At 37.1% G+C, this 14312-nt stretch overlaps 1 protein-coding gene across 1 annotated transcript in view; it reads left to right on the forward strand.

Moving 5' to 3' along the window:
- The first annotated feature begins 347 nt into the window (after positions 1–347).
- The window catches only part of LOC124403000 (tyrosine-protein kinase receptor UFO), a 36385-nt gene continuing 22420 nt past the window's right edge, over positions 348–14312 (forward strand). Inside the window, exons 1-7 of the mRNA XM_046876519.1 lie at positions 348–1016; positions 3802–4018; positions 4523–4623; positions 5298–5480; positions 9876–9956; positions 10132–10247; positions 13277–13472. Of these exons, the coding sequence (XP_046732475.1) occupies positions 947–1016; positions 3802–4018; positions 4523–4623; positions 5298–5480; positions 9876–9956; positions 10132–10247; positions 13277–13472 (964 nt within the window). The 5' untranslated portion in view covers positions 348–946. The remainder of the gene's footprint in view (positions 1017–3801; positions 4019–4522; positions 4624–5297; positions 5481–9875; positions 9957–10131; positions 10248–13276; positions 13473–14312) is intronic.

Here is a 14312-nt window from a genome sequence, read left to right on the forward strand (position 1 = left end):
GAATCTTATGAATAAGGGATCAAATATAGATATGTGTTTCCATATGTTTTTCTTTCTGTTTTTCTGCTATCCAGGAGGAGAGACAGAAATCAGATTGTGTTCGTCATGTTTTCCATGAATCATTTCGGGTTTTAAAAATAGCAGAGCTGTGATTTAATGCAGACTCGATGGGAACAAATCAGTAATTAAATAGCATGAGTGCGCATTGTGTCCCGGTAAATGAAGGATGAAGGATGAAGGAGGCCCCTCGGATTTCTGCGTCCACTGTGGGAAAAGACTCGGTGAGTCGGAGGGGAGGGATGAGAAGAAGAGAAAGAGAGGAGGCGGAGGAGGAGGACGGAAGGAGGAGTAGGGGGAGAAACAGAATGGAAAAAAGTTGTGTTGAGAAGTTTGGAGTTTTGTGCGCAGTGAAAGGATTTGGTGCTCTGTGGGAGTGTAGCTGGAGCCGGGAGTCTGGAGGAAAAAAAAGAGAAAGAAATGTTTACTTTTTTTTTTCCTCCGAAAGTAAACTAAACTAAACTTTGCAAGAACTCTGATTGGATATTGCAAACTTGCAAATCTTAAACTCTTCGCTGTGATTTGAAGTCCTGATTCTTCATGGACACATGCAAAAGTTGTCCCACTTTCTTGTTTGTTTAAGAAGTGTTTTTTTTTGTTTGTTTTGTTTTTGTTTACGGATTTGATCGCAGACTGAATTGCTGACGCTGCTGCTGCACCGCATTTCGGAGGTTTTTGGGAAGCATTTTTTTCCCCTTTTCGAAACCAGAAACAAGAACTTACAAGAGGAAAAACTGATCTAAATAAGAAAGCGGATTCAATCCAAGTAAAACACAGCGGTCTCAGGTACATTTGTTTATGTTTTCACTGGACATGCGCGTGAAGATGCGCTGACCCTCTTACAGAGACCCTGAACTGGACAAACAAACGAATCGAGTCGGAGGAAACAATGGATTTCTTTAAAATAAATCAGATTTTTTTACTTTTTGTGTCAGTTCTACACAGCCAACCTGGATCAGGTAAGCAAGAAATATCATTACCGGACAAACAAACAAACAAACATCTAATTTCTTCTTTGAGCGCACCTGGTTTGGAATCGAAATAATAAAAAGATTTCTAAAAAATAACAAAAACCTTACAATTTCATCAAATGAAGGATGCTTATTAGTTGAAACAAGGTAAATATAAAACTATAGAAAGTTGTTTAAAAAGATAGATGAATCTGTCATTCGAGAAGTAAAGGATGTGAAAAGCTTGAATTTGATTGGTTGATTTATCTTTTATTCCTGGGAAGTTTATGTTACAGCTAAGTGCCCATGGAAGTCCAACAGGTTTTACCTGCATAAGGTTTTAAGAGGTGTTAAACTTACACTACAGGTAAAAGATTCACACTACAGGTACAAAGAATATGCACTTGAGGATACCACCCCAATGACAACATCCAAAACACAAGCATTCAACCAAAACCAGTCAGCACCCTGGGGTACTCGAGTGCCTAATGGATAACGCTGGTGTAGACCGCAACGGGCTACAAGCCAATCCCTCTGAAGTTATGGCAAGATATCAGAGTTTGAAGTATTTCAAATCCAGTCTGATGCACAAATTACACAAAGTATCAGGTTCATGTCAGTATGGTGTTGATACTCCGATGTTTGGGAATAGAGTGGATGAGTGTGGGAGTGGAGCACAGTGATCAAGCTGTTTGTCAGGACCCCTGTTGATGCAACCTAATAAAAGATACATTGAGCTAGAATGAAAGGCTATAATAGAAATAATAGAAAGGCCAGTAACAAGGTGAGGAGAAAGGGAGAAATGAGGAGAAGGAATTCTACACTCTGTTGTCCTTGGCGCTCCACATTTCACTTTTATCAACAGAAGGGAGTGGAGATGACAGGAAGAAAACAAATGAGGAGGGAAAGAGTGGGAAAGAGTGATGAGGCATGGTTATCAAGTGTATGTGTGAAGCTCAAGCAGCATACCAGACTATGATATAAAAATGATCTGAAATGTTTCTGCACTTAATTGTTGTTTGAACCGTAAGAAATCGCAGAAATGTATAGCATATTTTGTTATGACACATATGTGGTTTGTTACAAGATGTTGAAAGCCTACTCTTTATTGAAGTGAAACTCAAGATTATTATTTTTCTATGATTTACTCATTTAGCAGACTGGTTTAAAGTTTCTAATCCTTATGGCTAAATAGTGTAAAATACCAAAGATGGTTTGTTTAGTTTAAGGGTAAGTGTTTCTCAGAAATCAGACAGACATAAAAGGAGAAGTAGCAGAGGAGACCAGGCTTTTAGACAGTAATGGTTACACTAAAGCAGAGAGAACCCAGCTATAGCAGCAATGTTTGTGGGCCTCATAAATTTCATCTTGGGAGTCATGTGTCTTGTTACCTACTGAAGATTTTCACTTTAGTCAAGTTTGGGCATAGTTAGTTTGGCTCACCTCTTTATGTGCTTAGTGATGATATCTCTTTTCACAGAGTTGTTAGGTGGGTTGGTGGTAGATGTCTCTGAATTTTTAGTTCTTCACATGAGCAAGGTCCCAGTTAAATACAGGGCAGAAACAAGCCTTGACTGGAAGCTAAGGGAGGTTTCTCATGCATTATTGCTGGGAGGGATGTCGATTGTCTCTCGACTGTCAATCACAGCTACACTAGCTAATTGTTTGGGTGTGTGAGCTCACTTATGCGGAAAAAATTCTGAGTGTATCACGTTTTCCAAAAGCAAGAAAAACACTTAAGGTGGCACCAAACAATCCATAGTTAATTTGTTTGCCCTCTTTGTTTACTCTGCTTGTTTTTAATTTTACAGCAATTAGATGTTCTTTTTAAAGGTCTTCCCTATATGTATCTGTCTCTATTATGTTTCAGGTCTGCTTCTTAAATACTTTTGACAGGAGTCATCAATAACAAATGTTTACATGTATGTCGCCATTAACGTCATGAACACAGCGACCCTGGGGGACGAATGATCTATGGGAAAGAGGGCCAGAGTTCTTCACTCTAATGTCAAAGATTAAACTGTGTGACTAGCTTGAGGGGAGTGTTTAAATTTACCAATTCATCAAGACAGGTCAAATGTCTTTGGATTGAGCTCGAGATTAGTTCAATTGGAATGCAAATGAACTGGCATGCTGAATTAGACATGCACATGGTATCTTTCCGTTTCAGTAACTGGGTGTTATCAGGTCCATGCCAGCAGAGGAATGTGAAACAGTCCTATGAGGAGACAGAAGACAAGGAGGAATCCAGTGATTCATGTTTGCTGTGATAGTGGTCTTCCAAACGTTTGATAGTGTGCAGCTTGCCAGGCCTCAGTCTGTTCAGCATCATATAAACCCATACTAGAATGGTTAAGGGATATTTTTGTATATATGTTACCCTCGTATGGTTGTGTTTATATGTAGAGATTCTTGACACTCCTAACAAATTTATTCCAGTTACAGATTCTAAAATGAACTCACCAACCAGGTGAAGATTTTATTTGATCATACTCTAATATCTCATATACATTCATGCCATATAAGAAGGAGCATTTAGTCCCACCAAGAAACTAATGCCAACAAATCACATTTAATTAATATAGTTTTACTGTTTCTTTTGGTTTGAGTAGATGAAAGTAATTGGGAAAATTTGAAGTAAAAGATTTTGAAGGCAGAAACCTTCTCAATGATCACCAATCCAATAATCATCCTTGTACAGGTTCTCTCAGGTTCTCTGTGGTCACTTGAGGATATGTAAATCCCACTGTTGACAGTACTTCAGAGCTGACATTTTTCCATGTTTCTTCTTAAGGTTTGCACTTCAAGCAAAGCCCAGGGGATATAATTTCATCACTGGGGAAGCCGGTGGAAATGCAGTGTGCCTTGCTGATGGATGCAAGCGGTAAAAGTGATGAGTCCCCTCCAGACATTCTGTGGTACAAAGAAGGGCAGCAGCTTGAGTACTCTAACACCAACCAAATTCAGATGCTCCCAGACGATTACACATGGCTTGTCATCAGTACACTTCGGTACATTTAATGAAATGTGCATCGTGTATATTGTATGTAATCCGTTATGTTTGGTGGTTAACATTTATGTCTATGTTTATTTTTTTTCGTCAATTGAACATGTGTCAAAGGAGGTCTGTATTTACACCAGTATCACCTTCTTAGTTGTTAGCTGCATTACTTTTTAGCTCTTCTGTAGCCTTACAGAAGCAAATATTGGATATCAAACATTTTTTGACAAATTTTGCAATACAGTTGCAATATTAAATTGTTTAATCAATTCTTTTACTTCTCATTTTATTGTTCACATCTTAACATTGGTTTTGAACCTTGTTCAATGCCGCTGACTGCTTTACTGTCATGTAAAGATTATTTTCTGCTAAAGTTTAGCCTGTTCTAATAATACGATCAATATTAGCTGTATTTAGCAAGCCACATGTAAGCCCCCGTACATGTATATTTACTTTTGTTTAACTCAAGCAGAAAATACAAGATCATCTAAATAAAAGTTTTATTTGTGCACAGGATTGCAAATGTTAAGCTGAAAGACATGGGAGCCTACCGCTGTGCGGTGATGACTGGGAATAATGAGACAGTATCTTCTGAAGGACACCTGCAACTAGAAGGTAGATCTCAGTTCGTTGTTTATGTGGTCAACTTGTGCGGTCTAAATAAGGGGAAGGAATGCAATCTATGAGCGTGGCATCAAATCTGACTCACTGACCCCATTGTTATTGTTAAGCAACAGTTTCACAAAGTAACCGGTTGAGTCAGATGCTTTAAAATGTGACACAATGCCAAATGCGTGAATGCATCCAATCAGAATTGTAAAGGTTTTCACTGAATAAGTGCAACGTGTGGGCTTTTGTCCACTCAGGAACCAGTTCTCATTTGAAAATAAGACATATCCTTTTATTATATCAATACTTAACCTCCACAAGTGTGTAATTTAGCTTGGCAAAGAGAAAATATTTACTGTTAATATAGACACCATCTAGACATCTTTAAGCTCTTGTATGTGGAACAGGGTAGATTTCCTCCACAGTGTATCTATAAAAATTCTTTGATTTTGCACGTAATATGTTTAACCCTGTAGCTAGTTTCTGTTCCTGAAACATTTTTTATTATTTTGAATATCATCTGTGGCATGGAGTTTATCTTTGTGTAAAGGATAAAAACTAATCTCCCTATTCCTAATTTGTCATTTGTCATTATTAAGGTTAAAAATTACCTAAATGCATTGCATTAAATATATTAACTACATATGTTTACATCTTTAATTTTCTTGTTTCTTTTCTAGGACTGCCACATTTCTCTGTTGAACCCCACCACATATCCATAGTGGCGAATGTGAGCCTGAGTCTTCAGTGTGTTGCTCATGGGCCCCCTGAACCAGTCCATATCATTTGGCTCCAGGATGGAATTCCTCTTAATACGCTAGATGATCTTATTGCTCTGTCTCCATCCAACCTCAACCTCACAGGTACTTCTGAATTTTTAATTTAGTAAAATACTCTGTCACTTTAATAGGAACTCTGATACACCTGCTAATTTAGGCAGTTTCCCTTTAATTTATTAATTTATAATACTCATTAAACTGGACGGTTGAAAATTTCTGTTTTTTTTCCTGTTTTTAACTGTCCAGTTTTAAATCTGTGCTCTAGAATCTTGTTTTTGAACCGTGAAAATCAATAATTATCAGAAAAATAGACATACAGCCATTCTGTCCTACCCAGATCAGATTAAATCAGATGTGATTTAATAAAACAATCTACACAAGCCCTAAAATATTGAATAATTTTAATTTTTTAAGGAAATATGGGAACTAAAACACCAGGAAATAATATGTTCAGATTTTGCAGCCTGTCATGTTTGGAAATTTAGTTGACACTAATATAGCATTCAAAATGTATATTATATTTCATATTTTTTCTTTGCATACTTTATTTTGTTAATGAAAAATTAAAAAGTATGTTAGAAAGTATGGAACGTTTCATTATTTTAAAATTTATTTGGAAGTCTTGAGTAACTTTTGGATTTCAGGGATCCTGATCTCTGTAAGAGAATTTAGATCTGGTTACTTAGATTATACTGTCCAAAGAAGGATAGTCCAGTGTTATATATTTGTACAGATTTCTTTATTCAATTTTTTTTAATGTTATTGTAGAATTGTACTGTAGAATCTTTGCTGTTTTTACCATGATTTCTGTTAATATAAATAGGTATGTAATGTAAGTTAGTCCGTTTGTAAGTGAGTAAGTTAAAGAGTTAATTGTTCTATTTTTTTGTCTTAACTGGGGAGTTTCCTTAAAATGTTTTCTTGCAAAAAGGAACTCTGTAATTGTTTTTCTATTCTGCTGAATAGAAACAAACACTGACCATACCAGTTGAGAAATGACCCTAAAAAAAAAGTCACAACCAATTCCTTACATAACATTTAATTCAACAAACCTCTGTAGCTCTTTTGTAACAAAACTCAGAAAGATTAGTTTTCTTTGTGAACAGGAACAAGAAACAGGGAGGTATAGAAATATATCTCTTGGGACACCAAGATGGGTTATGTTTAGGAAAAAAGAAGAATTACCTATACTCATGTATCTGAATCAGAATTGGGCAACATACGTTATGGTTAATATGTAACTTTATTTTTATATAGTATTTTAAGTCTTTAAGGAATCAATAACTGGTTTCCTAAACACAACACAATAACCAACCAATGCAATTTCACAACCAACAACCCTCTCTCACGCCATACAAACATCCTTTTTACCTATTCATTCTTCAACCTAATCAATCACACACCTGACCTTTTGGCAAACACTTTGTCACTACAACTTCAGAAGAGTAGATTTTTCACACACAAAGATAGCAAAGAGAGACAGTAGTGTGCTAGTGTGAAGCTTAAATGAGTTTCTTCATGTTTGTCCTATATAATAGTATTCATTGTATGGGTTGGGAGAATTACAAAGTGTATTAAAATGAAGAAATGCTGCGAATGTGAAACTTCACACTACTGTGTGAGCCTATTTTGCAGTGTGCTCAAGTACTGAGAACTAACCAACCGCAGATATATCTTGTCAGCAGATCAAGCACTTGATTTCATTCCATTTATTGACCAGTCTGTTACCATTTCTTGAGAATATGCGTCATTATGTAAGAAAGCAACAAGAGTAACAAGTCTCCAATGAATGTAACTTTCACTAGGTGTCTCACTGTTTTGGAACTTGACTCATAATATAATAGGAGGTTACTAGACAAGAGCTGTAGCATTTAATGTGGAGACAAGCATTACGATTTAGGCATTTTTCTTTTGTTTATTACTGGTATGTTTGAGTGCCTTTTTTGCATGAAACACCAGAACACAGGAAAACGTGTAAATGTTTAACATCGAAAGTGGAAATATTATTGCCAGTCAATGCATTCTATACATGCACACGGACGAGTATGTGTGTGCGCACACACACACATTTCTGTTTTGGCTGCATGCCAGCCTGAATTCACTCAATAAGAATCTGCCTTTTGGTGGCTGCCCAAAGAGCCGCAGTGTGGCAAGAGATAAGAGGAAAGTTTGTCGGGGAAGAAAGAGAAGGAGAAAACAAGGGAATGCGCATTAAACAGTTGCTATGCCAGAATGACCGATGCGGCGTCTGTTGTAGTTCCAGCTTTACAGACTTGCAGCTCTAAGCACTGACTCACAAAGGCGAGAGAGGGAGATAGACAGACTGGCGGACAGAAATAGAGGGCTGCTGAAGGGGCTAGTGGCTCTGAATCATCATGAATGGTTGACCAGTGGATACACTCACATCATTGGAATAGGGCGACTCATGCCAGCCACCACACACAAACACTCAAACAAACACATCTGTTGGCTTTTTACACAGACCACTGGCTCCTGGCACAAAACTTAACAGCTCTGTGTTTTACTATAAATGTAAAACAGGTATTTGCAGAAAATCAGTGATACCATAAGTAACGAATAAACCTCTTTGGTATGTGCTGTTATATGAATGTAATTATTGAGGGTAATGTGAGGTGTTTTTAAAATTTCATTATTCTACATAACAATCGATGAATGGCACATCATTCTTTTTTTTTTCAGTTTATACTTAGTGTTATTGTAAAATAAGTCATATTGTAGCTATAAGTAATTGTTGCATCACCAGTTCTGTACCTTCCTTCTGAGCCTTTCACGTCTTTCTATAACTGCCATAAAAAGCGCACCTGAAGGAGCATATGACAATTACGGTCATTAAAGTTAAATAAATTATCAAAATCAGCATATTAAAATAAACCATGCAGCCTGTAGTGTCCAAGCTGCTGTGATAGAGACTTGACTATCAAGAATTAAGAATACATCACTGTGGTATAAAACATAAAACTGGACTTGCATAAAGTAATAAAACCTTTTTGTTATTATTTCTTAATTACTTCTATATTCATATACATTTGTATATTTTTATGTATTAAGAGAGGCCAATACTTATACATTATGACATTATAACATTATGATAGGTGAAGTGAATAACACTGATTATCTCTTCATCATGACACTTGTTAGTGGGTGGAATATATTAGACAGCAAGTTAATATTTTGTCCTCAAAGTTGACGTGTTAGAAGCAGGAAAAATGGGCAAGCATAAGGATTTGAACGAGTATGATAAGGGCCAAATTGTGATGGATAGAGGACTGGGTCAGAGCATCTCCAAAACTGCAGCTCTTTTGGGATGTTCCTGGTCTGCAGTGGTCAGTATCTATCAAAAGGCTTCTAAAGAACGAACAGCGGTAACCAGGCGACAGGGTCATGGCAGGCCAAGGCTTATTGTTGCACATGGGGAGCGAAGGACGACCTTTATGGTCCGATACAACAGACGAGCTACTTTAGATCAAATTGCTGAAGAAGTTAATCATGTTAATGCTCGACGGGTCAGGACTGTTTTGGCAGTAAAAGGGGGACCAACACAATATTTTTTAAACTGTTGCACAACTTGTAATCTGTCTTCTAGCTTGTCCTGTAGTGTCATATATTTTTGCTTCTAAAATGACACATTTCAAATTGAAATGAATATACCAAAGTCTTGTCAAGGTTTTTTTCTTGTTAGTCTTCCAGTTGTCCAAATACCACAATACTGTATATTTTAGGACCCTTCAGTGATCTTTAAAGCTACTGCAATAAGAACGTGTTAAATAATGTGGGAAAGTTTATGGAAAATGTCAAAGGACACTCACCTTTTTATTACAGTAAACTAATCAACTGCTGAGGAAATGAGTTCACAGTGTTTCTGTAAACGACATTAAGTGAGATCTTAAACCTAATGAGCAATGAGCGAGTTTTGGGGATCGAACACAGAGTACACAAACATACATGTACACACATGTGTGCACATACATGTCAGGCAATATTCATCGAATCTTGTGACCCTCTGTTCCCCTGTTTGGCCCCAACACAATGGATGCACAGTGTTTCTTAATGAACCCTTAAACATCCGTTTCAAAGAATGTGCCAAGATTCCAGTGTATGTGTGTATATAAGTATGTGTATGCGTGTGTATGTGTATGTGTATTAGTCACCCTCTAAGACAGCCATTGTTTCACTGGATTTTGTGAATGTCAGCATGTGTTTGAGTGCACATCCTTGCATTTCTCAATAAGCGAGAAGCAGAAGTGACACATTCATGCTCAGCTCTTTTTTAAACCCTTGCATTTGATCACAAACCACTATTCTTTCTTCTTACACAGTGAATCACTCAACAACAATCTGTCATCAGGCCATACTGAATGACAAGTCACCTGTTTGGTCATTCCGAATGGTCAAACATTAAAATAGATTACATTTTGAAATTATTATTTTTTAAATATTTTTTCTTTTTATATTTTCCAGGACTGAACAAAACAAGCTCGTTCTCCTGCGAAGCTCATAATCGCAAAGGTGTAGCATCATCCAGCTCTGGAGTTATAACGGGTAAGTGTATGTTTTTCACCATGTGGTGACTGTGGAACTGAGCTCATCCTCTTTCACATCCTTCTTTAATTCTTTTTTTTGTAAACTTCTCCTCACTTCAGAAGTTCAGTTACAATGACCAGTAGTCACATCACTCATTTTTTTGTCTTTCCTCTTTCCCTATTTCTTTGTACAGTCCTCCCTGCCCCACCGCACAATATTAAAGCTGTGGAGATCACTAATTCCAGCATTCGTCTGTCCTGGTCCCCGGGCTTTGGAGGAATGTACACCATTAATCTCTGCACAGTGCAGGTAAAAAAAACATACATGTAGTTCTTTTAAAAAAAAAAAACAATGATGCATTCTGCATGCACACGCAAGTCTGATCTGATTGTATGGAAGAAACACTTATTTCTCTGTAGCAAAGATAGAAAAGCAATGGTCTATAAATATGTCCGTTTTATATAAACATTCTAAGTTTGAAAGTTCTGTATGAGTCCCATCTTGTTTTTTTGGATCAGGTTTCACTCTTCAAGGGGGCCCCTCTCTGTCCTGGTGGAACTCTTTCCGTGTATGTGTGAATGAGTATATGTGGGTCTACGTATCTAGATTCTCTGCAGTCCAGCACCACCCCAAAACATCTGGTTCTAATAAACGCACCCCGTTTTGTGCCCCTACAATCCTGAACCCTAAGAGGGAGCTGAAAGGGGCTCGGTATAGGAAGGGGAGAGAAAGAGAAACAAATTTTAACAGTCCAACATGGTGGTGAACCTGAAGAACCTGAAAATGATACATTACCTTAGGGAAATAGAAAAAACGATGCCACAAAGAAAGAATGTGAGCAGGTAAACATGAAAAAAAAAGACAAGGCTTTATTATCATAGAATAAGGTGTATGGACACAGAAAAATGATTTGAATCTCTGCCAATGTGAGCCAGGCCAGAGGAATGCCCTACCATATATGACTCACAATCCACAAGTGCTTGTCACTTAAACTCTGCTGTTTTTTTGTAAAGATTTTGAATCACTGAGCTGTGACTCACTGATGACTCCTCCTGCTGCCTCGTGTGCGCCTCAGAACTTTCAACTTTTGCCAGGCCAAGATTGTTCCTGTCTTCCAAACAATGACTTCTCGATTAACTGCAGAACTCATGATTCATATACCACTCCACTTATCCATTCATCCCCCTGTCCATGGCCACTCGTGCTTCATTTATCACCGCTCTGTTATCACCATCTTGGGTTTCGCTTGACGCGTGACAAAGCGTGTGGTCAATCGCCTGCTATATTGGTAATGAGGTTTCATGCCTGAGTGTATTAAATATCATCGAGTCACAGGCAAAGTGGGATTTATGGTTTCACATCTGTAGAACAGATATGGCTGAGATATGGCTTATAAATGAAAATGCAATACACATTAGATGGTGCAAATGACCTGAAGTTAATATACAAGTAATACACATTTTTTTTATATGAGGGTCCCCTATCGAATAACGACATCAGGGAAGACATGTCAAATAAAACAGATGACTGAGGATAGAGGATCATACTTTGAGGAATGGTGAAGTGATAGAGTCCTTTTATGGTTTTGAGCTTGATTTATAGTCTATTCAGAATTTCACGTTTACTTCATGTCCTCCCAGATTTCAACTCAGTTCCCAGTTTTCTCTCACCTCTTCAAAAAACACCATATATATGTGTATTGTACTGCCTGATACACTTTATCTTTTTCAGGGTGTATTCTAGCCTTGGAATTAGCATTCCTGGGTTATGTTGTGGATCCTTTATGATCCTAACTAGGATAAAGTAGTTACTGAAGATGAATGAATGAATGAATGAATGAATATAAGTTAGATGCTTTGCTACAGTTAATGCATTAAAATTTAAGGGACAGCTCAAAGAGTAAATAGAATTGAAATGTATAATTTAACTGGTAGTTCTTGTTAATTTGTCATTAACACGAGAGAAAGATTTCCCTAAATTCTTTGCCAATTAGGTTTAACACACTAAATCCAAATAACTAGATTAAAAGAGACATTTGATCGATTCTATGCTACGTGTGCTCAAGTGTTTTCACAGCCATAAAAACATAACCCTGGTTACATTTTATCCTCTTGCATATGACCTCTCATTCAAATGCCTACAGAGACATTATGAAGGAAAAGAAAGCACAAAAGGATGTAGCAGAGATGGTTGGTGCCTATGGTGAGTGTGTGGCTAGTACAGTTTAAATAGCTAATCTGACAGTAAAGCTAGTCTGAATGCTAGCTTTTAACATGTAAATAAATGAATAACAATTTCACACTGATTCGAGTGTTATTTAATTTTTTCTTTACTAGATAGTGACAACACTAGTGGTTGTTAAACTACAAGCAATGGCAGTAATTTGTCAATTGCTAGTATAAATGTACTTATTCCCATAGCTCCAGAACTGGAAGCCAGAGTATGCGAGTGAGAAGCTGCAAGAGCTCATGTCTTTCTGCAGAAGGCATCGGTATTGCATCCGCTACACAGACGAGGACAATTTAAAAGCTTTATGGCTGTTTTCATGTGGTTTAATAGCTGATTCAGGTAAAACTTTAGGCCAGCGCTCAGCTCTTTGATGGCGTTTATTGTGCAGGCTTTGCAGAGGCAGCACGTTTTTCCCTCCCTGCTGCTTTTTTGCTGATCTGAAGGGATTTCATGTGTCCTGCCGAGCCTCAGAGTGTGTCTCGCGCTCCAGCCGAATGCTAATGAGTTCTATCAATAAGCGTTCAGTTCATGAGTCCCGAAAGCAGCCAAGAACAGCAAGGCATTTTCTAAAGAGCAGACTGTTTGTGTGTATGGAGTTTAGATGACTAAAACCAATGATCAGATACACACTAACCAAAAACACACACACACCCAGACACTTGCAGCCAGAAGGAAGGGGGAATGATGGGGAAAAGGGAAGTGGAAGGGACTGCTTCTTGTTTGTAACAAAGTGAAAGAGAAAATCTAAAATGTTTTATTCAATTTAATTAAATTCACTTTTATTTGTATAGCACTTTTTACAATGAACATTGAATGAATGAATGAATGAATGAATGAATGAATGAAGAAATGGATGAGCTAATAAATATAAGTTAGATGCTTTGCTACAGTTAATGCATTCAAATTCAAGGGACAGCTCAAAGAGTAAATAGAAATTGAAATGTATAATTTAACTGGTAGTTCTTGTTAATTTACAGAGATTCAAGTGGCTTTATCACCCATTCTCCCTATACAAACTGTATGCTTTTGTCCCTTAGAAATATATCAGTTATGATTAAAGAAGAAAAGTGATGTACTTTTAAGTGAAGTCTCATCGTTCGGTCCTTTAGGTTAAGCCATCAGGAGAGGACTCCACCTTGAATCCAGATCACATGATCCACAACCAAAACATTAACATTCCACCTGCGAGTTACCTGATCTCTGACCTGAAACCTTTCACCCAATATGATGTCAGAGTCGCCTGCCGGAGCAGCCAAGGATTCTCTGATTGGACGCCATGGGTGAACTTTAGCACCAATGAAGGAGGTTGGTTTTTAATAACGCAAATTCTCTTAAATCAATAACACAGGTGTATTATACTGATTCTCCAGGATCACAAATGGGAGTCATTATAACCAGAGGCAACGGTATTTGACAGAACATCATCATTTCCGAGAACGAGCTATATTGTTTAAGTGAAAAATTGCAGGTATACAAAACAGTAGCAAGCAGCTTTTTTCCACATTTACAAAAATTGAAAAAATGTAAATCTTTATTATAATCATTATTATTATAAAATGCACAAATTTACAATCCTGTTCCCGAATAGCTCATTTGAAACATTATCACATGATAGACAATAATGCCATAAGCAAGGAATAATTCACAAATAACTTTGGATTATCCAACAAAATATCATGGTCATTTGCAAGCAAAGTTGTCATTGATTTTTTATTTAATTTTATTTAAAAAAAATTTTGCAGTGCAAAATTTGACTGAAAAGTTTTTGCTAGTTATTTTTCAGATGAGTCATGAGATAAATCATACCCAAAGACAAAATACTGCGATAAGATTACATTTATTTGAAGAAAGAAAAGAGTTTGCATATGTAAATAATCTGCCTCTGTCTCAGTCTAAATTCCACAACCGCTGTATGTTACAGTATGTAACAACAATACCCAAGAACGCAAACTCACAAACTCGAAACTCGTAAATCAAAAACTTGAAACGTGGAACAAAAACAGCTTAGTAATTAACAGAGATCTGAACATATTACTCCGCAGTGACAACAAGGAAGCAAAGGTGTGTTTATTCACAGATAAATCAAACAAGGAAGTGAGAACAGCTATTCAGGAAAAGACATGTGAAGACATGAACCAATGATGA

The sequence above is a fragment of the Silurus meridionalis genome, chromosome 20 (assembly GCF_014805685.1).
Source record: "Silurus meridionalis isolate SWU-2019-XX chromosome 20, ASM1480568v1, whole genome shotgun sequence".
In the NCBI taxonomy this organism is placed as follows: domain Eukaryota; kingdom Metazoa; phylum Chordata; class Actinopteri; order Siluriformes; family Siluridae; genus Silurus; species Silurus meridionalis.